This window comes from Ranitomeya imitator, chromosome 1 (assembly GCF_032444005.1).
Source record: "Ranitomeya imitator isolate aRanImi1 chromosome 1, aRanImi1.pri, whole genome shotgun sequence".
Classification (NCBI taxonomy): Eukaryota; Metazoa; Chordata; class Amphibia; order Anura; family Dendrobatidae; genus Ranitomeya; species Ranitomeya imitator.
In genome coordinates this window covers 567896114-567914252 of record NC_091282.1, presented here as the reverse complement: position 1 = coordinate 567914252, position 18139 = coordinate 567896114, and the positions used below count along the sequence as shown (strand labels likewise).

Below are 18139 nucleotides of genomic sequence, written 5' to 3'. Positions count from 1 at the left end.
AAACATTTCTAGAATTCGCCCTTTCTTACTTTCGACTCTGCAAAAACTCTTACTGTTTCACTTATTCATTCTCGTCTGGACTATTGTAACTCTCTACTAATCGGCCTCCCTCTTACCAAACTTTCCCCGCTCCAATCTGTTCTGAATGCTGCTGCCAGGATCATATTCCTCACCAACCTTTACACCGATGCCTCTACCTTGTGCCAGTCATTACACTGGCTACCCATCCACTCCAGAATCCAGTACAAAACTACTACCCTCATCCACAAAGCACTCCATGGCTCAGCACCACCCTACATCTCCTCTCTGGTCTCAGTCTACCACCCTACCCGTGCCCTCCGCTCCGCTAATGACCTCAGGTTAGCATCCTCAATAATCAGAACCTCCCACTCCCGTCTCCAAGACTTTACACGTGCTGCGCCGATTCTTTGGAATGCACTACCTAGGTTAATACGATTAATCCCCAATCCCCACAGTTTTAAGCGTACCCTAAAAACTCATTTGTTCAGACTGGCCTACCGCCTCAATGCATTAACCTAACGATCCCTGTGTGGCCTATTTAAAAAAAAAAAAAAAAAATCAGGTTCCTCGCATTATGTTCTCATTCACTTTATGCAGTTAATAGCCCTCTGTGTCTGTACTGATACATAATTAGGCAGTTAACTGGTTCATGCAGCTTTACATGAACACCCGAGCCTTACACTATGGCTGGTCCGAATAACTATAGCAATTGTTACCATCCACCTCTCGTGTCTCCCCTTTTCCTCATAGTTTGTAAGCTTGCGAGCAGGGCCCTCATTCCTCCTGGTATCTGTTTTGAACTATATTTCTGTTATGCTGTAATGTCTATTGTCTGTACAAGTCCCCTCTATAATTTGTAAAGCGCTGCGGAATATGTTGGCGCTATATAAATAAAAATTATTATTATTATTATAGAAACAAACTCAGTCATGGCTGGGCACTGTACATCTTGAGGCAGGCAAGGTAGTGAGTGATAACGGAAGGAATTTTATGGCTGCCATAGCCCTTTCCCAACTGAAACACATTCCTTGCCTGGCTCACACCTTAAACCTGGTGGTGCAGTGCTTCCTGAAAAGTTATCCGGGGTTACCCGACCTGCTCCTCAAAGTGCGCAGACTTTGCACGCATATGCGCCGTTTGCCCGTACACTCCAGCCGTATGCAGAACCATCAGCGGTCTTTGAACCTTCCCCAGCATCGCTTAATCATCGACGTTGCAACAAGGTGGAATTCCACACTGCACATGCTTCAGAGACTGTGCGAACAGAGGCATGCTGTTATGTTTTTGTGGGAGGATACACATACATGGGCAGGCAGTTGGATGGCAGACATGGAGTTGTCAGGTGTGCAGTGGTCGAAGGTACAAGACCTGTGTCAAGTCCTTCAGTGTTTTGAGGAATGCACACGGCTGGTTAGTGCAGACAACGCCATAATAAGCATGAGCATCCCCCTAATGCGTCTGCTGATGCAAAGTTTGATGCACATAAAGGAGCAGGCGTCTGCAGCCGAGGAAGAGGATAGCCTTGAAGACAGTCAGCCATTGTCTGGTCAGGGCAGTCTACAGGACGAGGTAGCGGGCGAAGAGGAGGAGGACGAGGAGGATGATGGGGATGAGTATTTTTTGAATGAGGAAGCTTCTCCGGGGCCAATAGAAACTGGTGGCGTTGCAAGGCCGGGTTCAGGTTTTTTGAGGGAGACAAGTGACATAGATTTGCCTGAAACTGCCCCTCAACCCAGCACAACCGCAGATTTGACAACTGGAACTTTGGCCCACATGGCGGATTATGCCTTACGTATCTTCAAAAGGGTCCCACGCATTATTAAAATGATGACCGATGACGATTACTGGTTGGCCTGCCTCCTTGATCCTCGCTATAAAGGCAAATTGCAAAATATCATGCCACATGAGAACCTCGAACAAATATTAGCAACCAAACAAGCAACTCTTGTAGACCGTTTGATTCAGGCATTCCCAGCACACAGCGCCTGTGATCGTTCTCACACGAGCTGCAGGGGGCAACAGGGCAGAGGTGTTAGAGTTGCACAATTCAGAAGTGGCGTTGGACAGAGGGGTTTTGTGACCAGGTTGTGGAGTGATTTCGCAATGACCGCAGACAGGACAGGTACTGCAGCATCAATTCAAAGTGACAGGAGACAACATTTGTCCAGTATGGTTACTAACTATTTTTCATCCCTTATCGATGTTCTCCCTCAACCGTCATTCCCATTTGATTACTGGGCATCCAAAATAGACACCTAGCCTGAATTGGCAGAATATGCATTGCAGGAGCTTGCTTGCCCAGCAGCTAGTGTGCTATTAGAACGAGTATTCAGTGCTGCTTGTTCAATATTGACCGAAAAAAGGACTCGTCTGGCTACCCAAAATGTTGATGATCTAACCTTCATTAAAATGAACCACTCATGGATTTCGAATTATTTTGCCCCACCTTTCCCGGCTGACACCTAGCTTTCCTATAAAAAGGTCTCGCTTGTGGACTGGTCTTACTGACTGTTCCAATCTCTTAATTTGCAGCAGCTGTTTGTCCAGCATACAACATGTTTACACCTGCCTAAATGGGCTAACTCCCCCCACGGGGCCGTGGTCTCGCCACTTCACGCAAGCACCCGTGAGAGTGCCGTTTGTCTGAAGAGGTGGGTGTGCCCTTTTTTGGTCGACGGCACTGCCACTGGGTCCCTCATAATATAATAAAGTGTCTCTGGCGGTGGTGGCGCGCAGCCAACGTCAGGCACACGTTGTAACATGAGGGGCCCTGGGCCTGTACCGCCGGCCACAAGAGAGTTTCCCCCCCAGTTCAAACACTGTTCTACCACTTGCAAAATTATCTCTCACAGCTCCACCAATGTTTAGTCTATGCGCTGACATCCTTCAATGCCTGGCACTGACAATACCAATTTGTTGACATGTATGATGCTAGTTAAAATAGTCAGGGTCAGTGTCCTATATTGACACCAGCATATACTTAGCGCCAAATTACTATGTCTGAAACTCAGCAGAGGAGCCCACCCCTGTACCTAAGTATGCCACCCTTTTGTTTTTTGTTTTTGTTGTTTTGCGAGACATTAACATCTATTTATTTTTTGGGAGTACTAACTGTGTCAGACACTCCTTCCAATCGTCCTCCGCTGATCACACCAATGCTGCCTGTGTACCCCTGCAAGATAATTCAAATTGCTTTGAGCCTATTTTTTAAAATTTTAGGCCTACTAAGTCTGTCTGCGGTCCCTCCTTCCATTTGTCCTCCGCTGAGCACACCAATGCCGACCGTGTACCCATGTAACTTTTTTTCATCCTGCAGTGAGCCTACTTTGTGGTGTAAGGCCTACTAGCAGTGTCTGTCTGCGCCACTTAACACAGCTGTCCTCCTCTAAAAAAATTTAAAAAAAAGGCTGATTTTCAGCTTGTCAGAATTATAAAACTGCATTGGGGCCACAAGTTTCGTTGTGATCTACAAACTGAGTCTTCCGCTCCAAGGTGTTCTCTCTGTTGCCTCTCCCTCGCTTCTATATTGAAGCTCTTGTTAAGTAGTTGTTGAAACAATACTGCATTAGGCCTACAAGTTGGGTATGGGTTGTAGGGATGGTGTCTGCCGCTCCAAGGTGTTCTCCAGGTTGCCTCTCCCTAGCTTCTATCTTGAAGCTCTTGTTAAGTAGTTGTTGAAACAACACTGCATTTGGCCTACAAGTTGGGTCTGGGTTGTAGGGACGGTGTCTGCCGCTCCAAGGTGTTCTCCAGGGTGCCTCTCCCTAGCTTCTATCTTCAAGCTCTTGTTAAGTAGTTGTTGAAACAACACTGCATTTGGCCTACAAGTTGGGTCTGGGTTGTAGGGACGGTGTCTGCCGCTCCAAGGTGTTCTTCAGGTTGCCTCTCCCTAGCTTCTATCTTTGAAGCTCTCGTTAAGTAGTTGTTGAAAAAACACTGCATTAGGCCTACAAGTTGGGTCTGGGTTCTACAAACGGTGTCTTCCGCTCCAAGGTGTTCTCCAGGTTGCCATTCCCTAGCTTCTATCTTCAGGCTCTCGTTAAATTGTTTTTAATATAACACTGCATTTGGCCTACTTGTTTTGTTGGCCCTACTAACAGTGTCTGCCGCTCCTTGATGTTCTCCTACACTGAACAAACCAGTGCCGCCTGTTTACTTCTGTTACCAATTTTGAACTGCATTTAGCCTACTTACTGATTTGGGCCTACTCACTTTGTCAGCCTCTCATTACAGTTGTACTCCACTGAACAGAGCAATGCCCCCTGGTTAGTACTGTTAACCAATTTTGAACTGCATTTAGCCCACTTTATTATTTGGGCCTATATCTGTGTTTCCTCCTCATCCTGCCCATTGCCCAGCCAGTGATAGATGAGTCTGCTGGTTCATTGACCCAGAACGCTACATTCCCCATGCACGCTACACAGCCAGAATGTGACCCTGCTGAAAGTCAGGTTCGCCTTCCCGCATACCATACCACCTTACACGGGGACAAAGAGGAAAGTGCAGATGAAAGTGCAGGTTCCTTCATCAAGTGGGGGGGAATACTCGTTGGCGACGTCACTGGCACAGGGCCCCTCATAGTACGCAAAAGTGTTGCTGCCGGTGGGAGGCGCCCCTGCCGTGCAAACACACCGCCGTACTTTGAGGGGCCCTGTGCCAGTGCCAATGCCAACGAGTGGGCCCCCCCTGCTTGCTCAGGATCACAGCACTTGCAAAGTTTAAATACTTACCTCTCCCTGCTCCACTGCCGTGACGTGGTCCAGATTTCCTGGGCCCACTAAATACTTGAACCAGCCCTACCCATGAATAGCTGCGTTAATGGAGTGTGTTACACCGCGGTCCATTAACGCTGGCATTAACCCTGTGTGAGGGCTGACTGGAGAGGAGTATGGAGCGGGAACTGACTGCGGGGAGGAAGGAGCGGCCATTTTGCCGGCGGACTGTGCCCGTCGCTGATTGGTCGTAGCAATGGTCGTGGGCGTTTTGCCACGACCAATCAGCGACTTGGATTTCCATGACAGACAGAGGCCGCGACCAATGAATATCCGTGACAGACAGACAGAAGGATAGACAGAAAGACGGAAGTGACCCTTAGACAATTATATAGTAGATGGCTGGTCAGAACAATGAAAGCAATTGTTACCATCCACCTTTTGTGTCTCCGCTATTTCCTCATAAATTGTAAGCTTGCAAGCAGGGCCCTCATTCCTCTTGGTATCTATTGATTTATGTGATTATTTTTTTGCTGCAATGTCTTTTATTGACTGTACAAGTCCCCTTCAATCTTGCCCTTCGGACTCATTGTCTGCAATCGAAATATGCACTTTGTTTCCGTCTGTAAAAGTATTCTATTGAAATAACCCCCTCTTTTTGGTAGATTGATTGACTCAATCCAAACAAATTTCAAAACACCCAATTCCCTCCTATGATTCAGGTTAACATGACAAACTATTGGAGTATCCCTCTTGCTCCGGATATTGCCCAAGTGTTTGCCCACTCTGCATCTCAGTTCCCTTGTGGTTTTACCAATATATTCTTTACCACACTCACAGGTACATTTGTAAATAACCCCCTTTGATTTGCAACAGATAAATTGTCTTTACCAACTAGGACTACTAAGCCAGAAAAGGTTTTTGTTGTTTCCATGTGGGAACAGGTGATATAGCCACCACATTTATGGCAACCCTTAGCTCTCATTGGGAGCCAAGTAGCCAGTTTGCCCTGGGATGGTGGTGGTGCAAAATGGCTGTGCACCACCCTGTCACCTATGGAAGGTGTCTTACGATACGTGACTGATGGTAAATCACCCAACTGACCACCGATATGGCGATCCTTTTCAAGTAGCATCCAGTGTTTCTTCAGTATCTCTTTTACCTGATCGGCTCCATTGTCAAAAGTTGTGACAAGGCATATCTGTTTCTCCTGTTCATTTTATCCCCCAGGTATTAGTAGTTCATGTCTTATCTGCCTCAATAAATGTTGGTATGCCTTTCTCAGGACGTGGTCAGAATACCCTTTTTCTAGGAACCTCGTACGGATCTTCATAGCCTGTTCTATGAAAGAAGGCACATCTGAACAGTCCCATCTGAATAGGAGGTATTGCCCTTTCGGGATGCTTCTTCTCAGGGGCTAAGAGTGGTGACTCTCCCAGGGAAGTAGCGCCTTGGTCTCTGTGGTGTGGGTTTATAGAACACTGATGTCTTTAGTGCTCCATCCATACCCTTTTTAATGGAGACATCTAAGAATGGGAAACTTTGACTGTGGATTTCATAAGTAAACCGCAACCCTAGGGGTTGATGTGTAAAGTGTGAACAGATTGTTTAAAGGCTTCCTTTGAGCCTCTCCATATCACAAAGACGTCTTCAATATATCTAGCTCACAATTCTATGGACTCTGTATGGTGTTCATTGACCTTTGTGAACACGCAAGTATCCTCCCACCTGCCCATGAGCAAATTATCATATGAGGGAGCACAGGAAATTTCTCTGAGCTTCTTTGTGTCATAAACCATACTGACACTTACTCCCGTTCATCGTTCGCCAAATGGATATCCCTGACAGGGCTTCACTGGTAAACAGCGCTAACCGCATTGAAGTAAGAATTCCTCCATGGAACGGTAGGTGCACTTCTTGAAAGTGAGGATCAATGCGGAGTTTCACTCTTGGAACATGTTATGTTACAGACAGCAAGATCACTATGTGCTGATCGTCGATTGTGGAACATTTTGTTTAAAGGGCCACTGTCACCCCCTCCAGTAATACTGCATTCTAACAAGGTGGCTCTTTTAGTTTTTGGTTCATGTTTTCCGAAAATAAAGCATTTTGAAAGTTATCCAAAATGCCTATCTTTGTCCATGGAGGCGGGTCCTCACTCCCCAGCTTGAATCGTTACTCTGCCGTCACTCAAATCTTCAGGGGCTTTCGGCACCGCCCCCTCTGCGCTGTTTTCGCTTCAAAACCAAAAAATGATGTGGTGTTCCTCTATAATTAATAACCAGCAAAGGTTATGAAGATATCTGCAGGCTGATATCAATAGCCTAGGAAGAGGCCATGGATACTGCCCCCCCTCCCAGGCTAAAAACATCAGCTCTCAGCCACTCCAGAAAAGGTGCATCTCTACGATGTCCCAATTGTGGCCCTTAGCCTTGATCTTCCCACTTGCCCTGTAGCGGTGGCAAGTGGGGTGATAGTTGGGGTTTTATGTCACCTTTGTATTGTCAGGTATAAACACAAAAGAAAAAAGACTCGACCAATAATGGTATGCACACCCATAAAATATGTGAAAATATCAAAGAATGTTTAATTACACCTCAAAGAACATGACAAACATATAAAACCATTTAAAAAGGTCTGAATACAGAACCATAAATCACCACCCCTTAGCACAAATATCATGAAATAACAACACTGCATGGATAAAGTGCTATATATATACAAGATGTATCCTGTCTAAACATGTAACGGTCCAATATGACATACATAAATATATAAAGGCCGAAACAAATGCATATGTAAACCTGTAGTCGTACACTGACAGATAATCTAGCAATAAAATTACTGCAATTCAGTGTTTGGTATATAGCAATATAAAGTGTTATATCAGCATGCTGTTTAGCCAAGATGATGGCAGTACCAAGATAGGTATATAAATGCGGGCTACAAGCATGTGCCAGAAAGCCTCAAATAGGCATACACTAGTACTCCCCTGCAATCAAATAATAACCCAATGGGTGCCAAGATGTAAGAAAAAATGAGGGGAGTAAAGAGAGGAAAAAATATTTCAAAGGAACGGCATGAACACTGAACAATGGTATACCATGAGCCCAGATACCTAATGGAGACAGGAGACAGGCTTAAGGGGTGAGGCGAGAGCCCCACGCGTATCGCTGCGGACGCAGCTTCGTCAGGGGAAGTGAAAGAATCTGCCTGTTCTGAGGTATATATAGATGCGATAATGATAGAAATGAGTCAAGTACTAACCGGTGTGTAGTTCTGACGAGACGCACACTGGAGGCCGCCGCATGGAGTGTGCAGGAAATGGCTATAGCCGGAAGTGTACACCGTTGTCATGGTGCAGATGCACATGCGAGACGGCAACACTAGGGGGAGACATAGACGCATGCGCAGAAATCCCTGCATAATGGAAGACGGCATACATAGGCCGCAGGTGAAAGAAAATAGGAAACTAGGTCCAGATAAATGCATGCGGACCATAGATGCACTGTCAGTGCATGTTTGAAAATAAGAAATAGGATGACATAATGTAAAAACCTGTAACATATATTGTCAGGTCACATCAAGCCCCAAGGTTAGTAATGGAGAGGAATCAATAAGACACCCCAATACCTAACTCCATAGTCCCATTGCATGAAAACACAGACACCCAGAGAATAATCCTTTAATTGAAAGAATGATACAGACTCCTTTAATATTCTTAATCAAACCATACCTACGACTTTGCCCGTTCCCCCGATGCCCTTCGTCATCTGCAAAAAAGATAAAAAGACAAAGCAAACAACAATAGTCCTCCCCTTTCTCAGAGATGCTGCTAATTTATTTGTCCCACGACGGGTCCAGCTCTGCTACATCTAGATAGCAGGCTGCATGGTTGCGTGATGCAACCATGCAGCCTGTCATCCAGCACTGAGCATCGGGTCCTCAGTGTCTTCCTGTGAACTCCTATTACCTATCTAATGCCACCGTGAGCGTTAGAAAGTTCTTCTGCTTGCGGTGTCATCAGACAGATTCCTTGTCACCCTTGTGACATTCGGCGTGAGCACCGTGGGAAATTTCCCACCTCATTGATCCAATAATCTGTATTCTGTTTTCTGAAGAGGAGTTTACTAGTGGATTGAAAGTGAAAAACCAGGACAGCAGGAGAAAGAAATCTATAGTAAGGTATATGTACTCTTTATGTCAACAAAAATGTTGAAAATAGTTACTTTTTGAGGATTTGTGTTCTGTGAAGTACCTTAGGTTAGATTTTGCTGATAGATAAAGTATTTTCTTCTCCTCACATACGTTCATAAAACTGTTTATAAACCATATAAATGCTGTATGTCCAACATAACAAATCTAATTGCCATAAACCCTGCATTCAGAATAAAAATAATAGCAAAATCAAATAATAGCAATAGTAAGGTAATACGTTGCATTATATTTTAACTTAACTGATTTTTGATGATTTATAGTATAATCCCTTCTTAAACAGGTAAATAAATATCCCATTACAATATGGAAGCTGTTTGGATGGGCAAAATAAGTGTCGGTGAATATGTTAACATACCCGACTGTAATGCAAACCAAATATGCACTATATAATCTCTCTGATTCCCTAATGAAGCTGATTCGTATAATGTGTTTCTACTGCCTGTGTTTAGGTTACACAGCATTTAATGGAGTGGACTTTGAAGGAACATTTCATGTTAACACTGAAACAGATGATGATTATGCTGGATTTATATTTGGCTATCAAGACAGCTCTAGTTTCTATGCTGTAATGTGGAAACAGATGGAACAAACATATTGGCAAGCAAACCCTTTCAGAGCTGTGGCAGAACCTGGCATACAGTTAAAGGTAAAAGAACAGAGAAATGTAGCATCTATTTTACAGAGTCTGAGTGGGAGTGGAGGAATTCCAGAGATAAAGAGAACTAAAAGGAAGAAGTGGTTATATAAAACATTAGATTTATTGATTCAAGTTTACCTGTTTTGGAAAGTTGCCTGAGTTTTTAGAAGTTTAATAATTTTTCTTATTTTGACAAATGAAAATGTATTAAAATGGGCAAAAAAATAGTACAATAATTAGTTTATATAGTGATGTAGTCATTTTAGTGTACTCTTGAATAATGGAGTACTATTAAGAAACGAAACCATTTCATATTTTTTACTTATATTTTTAATACATTTCACCTTCTCCCAAGTACATACATTTACACAAATAGGAGTAATAATTAAGCTCCATTTGCTGTTTCACATTAGGCTGTCAAATCAACTACTGGACCTGGGGAACAGCTCAGGAATTCTTTATGGCATACAGGTGACACAGTAAGCCAAGTCAAATTGTTATGGAAAGATCCAAGAAATGTGGGATGGAAGGATAAGACATCATACCGTTGGGTCTTGCAACACAGGCCATCAGTTGGATACATCAGGTATATACTCTATAGCCTTTATTTTCAACATCAGTTCTAAAATATCACCAATAGCTCATGACTTGGGGATATCCCATATTGAGGACAAATGTGGCACTGGCAATTCCTTTTGAAGTAATGGTATCCACTAGCGTTCATCAAAAAGATTTGGAAGAACTTCATTGTAGTGGCACTACATATGCCACCAGCAGGGGCGGACACAGACAGCTTGGGGCCCCTGTGCAGGAAATGTGTTTGGGCCCCCCCTTCTTTAAAGGCGACAAAGCTAATATATATATATATATATATATATACTGTAGAATATGCCCATGTATAATAAACACCTGTGTCTACTGCATATGTGACATAGTATACATTAATGTATAAGGGTATGGTTCCACGGTCAGGAATCGGCAGCGCTTTGGATGCAGCACATGTCCGCTCGGTCCAAAGCGCTGCCGGCTTTTGTACGAGTGATGCTTCCGCATGTGTTCATTGAACACATGCGGAATCACCGCATCCTATACATTGGACTGTGATATTTATCTTGTGGAGACTGAGCGTCTCCGCAAGATAAATAGACATGCTACAGTCTAGAAAGATGTGCCGCATGTCCGTCTCTGCAGGGAAGCTGCGGGTGCCGCTGCATACATACTGGACATTGGATTCCTTGAAATCTCATGCACTATGCTGTTACATCAGGAGCTGCGGACTGGATGCTGCGGATGTACACAGCGTCCAATCCGCAGAGTTTACTGACAGTGGAAACATACCCTTATATGTGTGTTTAATGCAACAGATACAGTACATGTGAAAAAGTCTTCACTGGGGGATGGGCTCAGGGGTCAGTCCCAGCCTGGATCTGATACTGCAGTGATGACTGGAGTCCCGTCAGAGAATAGACCCAGTGATTTAGTGACTGTGTTCCTGAGCTCTGAACTCTCTGGTCCCTGCTGTGTGTGGATGAAAATCCTGCACTGACCAGAGAACTCAAAGCTCCGGGGGTCACAGTCAGTAAATCACTGCTTCTAGTCTCTGACTGCTGCCCCTGTCTCCCCTCTTTACTCTGCAAACAATCCGTCACATTCAGACCGTTCTTTACCTCCTGTTCAGGGGGTGATTGAGGTCCTGCACAGCTGCAGCTTCCTTCCAGGCATGAGTGTGCAGAAGCCAGTGTGCGGCAGCTTCCTGTCTCGCACAGCCGCAGCGCGGAATGATGATGTCATTCAGCTGAGCCGCTGCTGTCTGTGTGAGAAAGGAAGCAGGAAGCATCCATTCCCTGCAGATCCGTTGCCATTTTCTCTTGCAGGCAGCGGAGCTGCAGGGATTGCTCCATGCCTGCCGCACATGAGGGCAATCTGGCCAGGGGGCCCCCGGAGCCTCGGGGCCGGATAGGCTGGCCAGATTGCCCTCTATATTAGCCGCCCTCAGGGGTGAACCTAGCCTCTCTGCTGCCTGAGGCGAACGGAAAAATGGCTCCTAACATAAATAAAAACATGAGAATTAGTTAGTATCACAAATAACATTTACATCCAGGTACCTTATAGATAACGTCGTCTCTGGAGCTGTTCTTCTTTTCTTCATCTTGTCCAGATCCCATGATGAGTTTTCTCAGCCACAGCCGTCTCTGCAGACTTCCATCTTTTCCGCTCTTGTGCAGAAAGTCTCCACAAGATGCCCTTAAAGATACAAGTGTCATTATAATGCTCCGGAATAAAAAATTGCCCCTCACTATATTGTCTGCACAAAATATGACCCCCACACTGTCCCTCTTATGGTACATGCTCTTCACACTGACCTCTCCTTTCTATACCGGCCCCCTCTTCACACTGTCCACTCACACTGTGTCCCCCCTATAGGGCCCAATATTTATACTCCATATTTATACTCCATCCTCCCACCCTGTGTGCATGGCTCCCCCATCCTTCTCCCCTGCGTGCTGGGCTCTCCCATCCTTCTCCCCTGTGTTCACAGCTCCCCCATCCTTCTCCCCTGCGTGCTGGGCTCCCCCATCCTTCTCCCCTGCGTTCACGGCTCCCCCATCCTTCTCCCCTGCGTGCTGGGCTCCCCCATCCTTCTCCCCTGCATTCACGGCTCCCCCATCCTTCTCCCCTGCGTTCACGGCTCCCCCATTCTTCTCCCCTGCGTTCACGGCTCCCCCATCCTTCTCCCCTGCGTGCATGCCTCCCCTATCCTCCCACCCTGCGTGCATGGCTCCCCCATTCTTCTCCCCTGTGTGCATGGCTCCAAATCCTTTTTCCCTGTGTGCATGGCTCCACATCCTTTTTCCCTGCGTGCATGGCTCCACATCCTTTTTCCCTGCGTGCATGGCTCCACATCCTTTTTCCCTGTGTGCATGGCTCCACATCCTTTTTCCCTGCGTGCATGGCTCCACATCCTTTTTCCCTGCGTGCATGGCTCCACATCCTTTTTCCCTGCGTGCATGGCTCCACATCCTTTTTCCCTGCGTGCATGGCTCCCCATCCTTTTTCCCTGCGTGCATGGCTCCACATCCTTTTTCCCTGCGTGCATGGCGCCACATCCTTTTTCCCTGCGTGCATGGCTCCACATCCTTTTTCCCTGCGTGCATGGCTCCACATCCTTTTTCCCTGTCATACTTACCTCTCACCGCGCAGCACAGAACAGAACTTCCTTCCTGGCATCTCTTCTGCAGCGTCTTCCTTCCTGTCTTCAGCGGTCACATGATAGCGCTAATTAAGGTCATGAATATGCGCATATTCATGACCTTAAATTAGCGGTACCATGTGACCGCTGAAGACAGGACGCGCTGCCGGCGCTGGGACGCAGTTGCAGCCACCGCTGGAGGAAGGTGAGTATTACGTCTTCAGGGAGGGGGGCGGGAAGGAGGGAGGGAGGAGGAGGGGGGGGCGGGAAGGAGGGATGGAGGAGGGGGGGCGGGCACTTGACCCCGGAGTTTTAGAAAAAAAAAAAAAAAAACTAGCAGCGCAAATTCACTTACTATAGAGTCTGCCGCCCTCTCTTCTGCCGCCTGATAGTCAAATCGCCTAATGGTAGCAGCGTCCCTGGCCGCCCTGCAGGGGCCCCCCAGAGCCTCCGGGCCCCGGTGCAGCTGCACCGGTTGAACCGGCGGTATGTCCGCCCATGGCCACCAGGCCTAGTGATCAGAAGAGGCCTTTGGGATACAGGTACTAGGAAGTTCACACCACTCTTGTCCATTACCAGGTTGCCAGGTACCACTGACATGTCCACTGAACCTGAGTTCTGAGAATTTTTTTGCTTTTTGCTTAACTCCAGTATCTATACAAATAGTGGCTTTACCACCTGAAATATCGTCCAACCAAAACTCAACATGCACATTACTAATCCTAAATACATGACTGATTAAAGAACTTGATACAGAGGATGAAACCAAGATTTTACACTTACTATACTAAATAAATAATCATGCTGCTACATAGTAGTAGCAAAATAGAACATACGGATTAAGCAGGATGAAAGGAAGCATAGTTAAAGGGACACTGTCACCTGAATTTGGAGGGAACAATCTTCAGCCATGGAGGCGGGGTTTTGGGGTTTTTGATTCACCCTTTCCTTACCCGCTGGCTGCATGCTGGCTGCAATATTGGATTGAAGTTCATTCTCTGTCCTCCATAGTACACGCCTGCGTGAGGTAAGATTACCTTGTGCAGGCATGTACTACGGAGGACAAAGAATGAACTTCAATCCAATATTGCAGCCAGCATGCAGCCAGTGGGTAAGGAAAGGGTGAATCAAAAACCCCAAAACCCCGCCTCCATGGCTGAAGATTGTTCCCTCCAAATTCATGTGACAGTGTCCCTTTAAGAGGGATATGCCAGTAAAATACAGAATCATCTTCTGGCAGTTGTGACTGCTGCCAACACTATTGACTTTTTCTCAAATCCTTTTAAACAGTAATTCACTAAATAATCATATACAATATGTTCAGCTTAGGGCACATTCTGTTAATAAAATACAGGGAGCATTGACTTTCACATTTTCTGTATCTACCTTGCAGATTAGTCGCTATGCTACAGGTTATTTTATGACAAACCATCATGTTGTTTGCACTTTGCAACTATGGATACTATGTATAATATTCAGCACAACTGCAATATCTGAGCTTGAAGTCATCTTTCATTTTAATCTCTTATAAGGTTTCTTCCTTCCAGGGTAAAGTTTTTTGAAGGTGCAGAACCAGTAGCAGATTCTGGGGTTATACTGGACACCACAATGAGAGGTGGACGTCTTGGAGTTTTTTGTTTCTCCCAGGAAAACATTATTTGGTCTAACCTAAGATATCGTTGTAATGGTGAGTTGGAATTTGGTTGTGCTATTTATTTTAAAGAGGATTTTCCATTTTATCATTTAAGAGAGCTACTGTTGGGAAATTATGAATTACAGTGGGGAAAAAAGTATTTAGTCAGCCACCAATTGTGCAAGTTATACCACTTAAAAAGATGAGAGAGGCCTGGAATTTACATCATAGGTAGACCACAACTATGAGAGTCAAAATGAGAAAACAAATCCAGAAAATCACCTTGTCTGATTTGGCCAGATTTATTTTGCAAATTATGGTGAAAAATAAGTATTTGGTCATTAACAAAAGTTCATCTCAATATTTTGTTATATATCCTTTGTTTGCAATGACAGAGGTCAAACGTTTTCTGTAAGACTTCACAAGGTTGGCACACACTGTTGGTGGTATGTTGGCCCATTCCTCCATGCAGCTCTCCTCTAGAGCAGTGATGTTTTGGGCCTGTCGCTGGGCAACACGGACTTTCAACTCCCTCCGAAGACTTTCTATGGGGTTGTGATCTGGAGACTGGCTAGGCCACTCCAGGACTTTCATATGCTTCTTATGAAGCCACTCCTTCATTGCCCTGGTGGTGTGCTTGGGATCATTATCATACTGAAAGACCCATCCACATTTCACTTTCAATGCGCTTGCTGATGGAAGGAGGTTTGCACTTAAAATCTCACGATACATTGCCCAATTGATTCTTTCATGTACACAGATCAGTCGTCCTGGTCCCATTGGAGAGAAAAAACCCCAAAGCATGATGTTGCCACCCCCATGCTTCGCGGTTGGTATGGTGTTCTTTGGATGCAACTCAGCATTCTGCCTCCTCCAAACACGATGAGTTAAGTCTAACAGTTAGACTTTGTTTCATCAGACCATATGACAGTCTCCCAATACTCTTCTGGATAATCCAAATGCTCTCTAGCAAACTTTAGACAGACCCGGACATGTACTGGCTTAAGCAGGGGGACACCTCTGGCACTGCAGAATCTGAGTTCCTGGTGGCGTAGTGTGTTACTGAAGGTAGTCTTTGTTACAGTGGTCCCAGCTCTATGCAGGTCATTCACTATGTTCCCCCATGTGGTTGTGGGATTTTTGCTCACCGTTCTTGTGATCATTATGACCCCACGGGGTGAGATCTTGCATGGAGCCCCAGGTCAATGAAGATTATCAGTGGTCTTGTATGTCTTCCATTTTGTTATTATTGCTCCCACAGTTGATTTCATCACACCAAGCTGCTTGGCTATTGCAGATTCAGTCTTCCCAGGCTGGTGCAGGGCTACAATTTTGTTTCTGGTGTCCTTCAATAGCTCTTTGGTCTTCACCATAGTGGAGATTGGAGTGTGACTGTTTGAGGTTGTGGACAGGTGTCTTTTATACTGATAACAAGTTCAAACACGTGCCAATACTACAGGTAATGAGTGGAGGAAAGAGGAGCCTCTTAAAGAAGAAGTTACAGGTCTGTGAGAGCCAGAAATCTTGCATGTTTTTAGGTGACCAAATGCTTATTTTCCACCATAATTTGCAAAATAAATCTTGCCAAATCAGTCAACGTGATTTTCTGTATTTGTTTTCTCATTTTGACGCTCATAGTTGTGGTCTACCTATGATGTCAATTACAGGCCTCTCTCATCTTTTTAAGTGGGAGAACCTGCAGAATTGGTCGCTGACTAAATACATTTTTCCCCACTGTATATGGAACAAGTGACAGCGACTATAACTGAAATTCAAACTTCAACACAAGAAGCACTACATTTCTCATCTAGGTTTTAACTTCCCAATCGTTATATATTCCCTCCCTATTTAAATAGAATGGCCTCAACAAAAATTGACAACAGACCTAGTTAAATTGCTTTCATTGGTAGGTAGGCAGTAGAGATTATGAAATCCATCCACTGTGAAGTGATTTCGAGTCGGATTTCTAAAATTCCATGAAATTCGCAAGTCCCTAAGAATTTTCCAACCCCTTCCCCAAAAAAAGAGCCTGTCACCATTCACACATTGCAGAAAAATCACAGACCAGAGACCCGGCTAAATACATGAGGCACAGCTAGCCAGGCATCTCCACAATTCCTTTCAGCTATCACATCACATGGTTTAGTGCAGGGGTCTCAAATTCGGCTGGGTGTATGGGCAGCATATAGAAAAATATTGAATTTGGGGGGCCCATTCTTTGAAGGACAAAGTCACCTTTTTAGTTATACCATTTTTTTTCTGCACACCTTTTGAACATTTTTGCAGTGCTTTTTTATTTTTTTTAGAGCTTGGGTCGGTATGGATGTGTTGATAACAAATGTGCACCCATATTGTAGTTATGTCCCCATCCAGGTCCCCATATTGTAGTCATGTCACCATATTCGGGTCCCATATTGTAGTTATGTATCCTTTCAGGTCCCCATATTGTAGCTACAGTTGTTAGGGCTAGCGGAATGCACCAAATAATTAAATAGATAGAATAAGGTGCGTTTGCAGCCCGGGGTCCACGGTGCAGAGATGGAACCTGCTGCTAAGTAATGACGGACTATATGGCAGTACAATGAGGATACACACATGGGTTAACTTCACCCTGTATGAAGAAAGCGAACCCTGTTACGTCACAGGGTCGTGGTACCGCACAGAGAGTGCAAGCAAGGAATCACAGAACTCTATCCCAGGACACAGGATTAGAGTTGGTGTAGACCTCTTGCGATCGACACCACAATTGGGGGATCAGAGTAACTAATATGCACAGAAGTGCGTGCTGTGCCACACTAGTGGACGCCACTAACCACCCAGACTTGGGTAAGGTAAGCGCTCTAATAGCGCACAGTGCTGCACTGGCGGTCACAGCAGTTAGACGCTGTTTACGTGTGGCTTTGTGCTGATAGCTTAGCCGGGCGCTAGATAGTAGACATCCACCTTTCGTGAGCAGTCATACACAAGGGAGGGGATGTTTAAAGAACGACTTGCACTCATCAACACACACATGTTTTCAAATGTATACTAGCACATGGCCGTGCGGCCATGCAAACCTTTTATAGCTGCAGCAAGTACAGGACCTTCCCAGAAGGACCAATGGGAGTCTGCCACAGAAGAAAAACACCTTCAGGACCTTCCTAGAGGACTAATGGAATTTGCTGCAGTATCTAAGCATGTGACTCCCGTCCTCCAATGGGAGGTCGTCCCGTGGGCATGCTCATTAAGGGAAAAGCTGGACTTAGTCCCTGAAAGACCTGGTTGCTGCTGAACATTGCTGGCTCCAAGAACAGAGCCTGGAAGGGCAGTAGTAACCAGTCATCCAGTATCAGCCTGAGCTAGAGGCTGGGACCGACGTCTCCGCTGAGCAGACTCCACTGTGGCTGGAGAAGAATGGGAGACCGCTGCGGAGATGGTTTGAGATTCCCCCTGTGCAGAGGTGGGAACTCGACACCTAACATTATCCACCCCAGGACCCCCCCCCCCATTGGACCTCGCTACGCTCGTATTCTGCTACAGATGGATCTGGATAAGTTGGAAACTTGGGCTGAAAGGTGGCAGATGAGGTTTAACAATGATAAATGTAAGGTTATACACATGGGAAGAAGGATTCAATATCACCATTACACACTGAACGGGAAACCACTGGGTAAATCTGACAGGGAGAAGCATTTGGGGATCCTAGTTAATGATAAACTTACCTCGAGCAGCCAGTGCCAGGCAGCAGC

General features: G+C 45.4%; 1 protein-coding gene across 1 annotated transcript in view; it reads left to right on the top strand.

Annotated features, from left to right (window-relative positions):
* Positions 1-18139, top strand: part of LOC138679350 (cartilage oligomeric matrix protein-like) — a 674654-nt gene that overhangs the window by 631389 nt on the left and 25126 nt on the right. The window contains exons 16-18 of the mRNA XM_069767792.1: positions 9401-9597; positions 10002-10174; positions 14326-14465. Coding sequence (XP_069623893.1) covers positions 9401-9597; positions 10002-10174; positions 14326-14465 — 510 coding nt within the window. The remainder of the gene's footprint in view (positions 1-9400; positions 9598-10001; positions 10175-14325; positions 14466-18139) is intronic.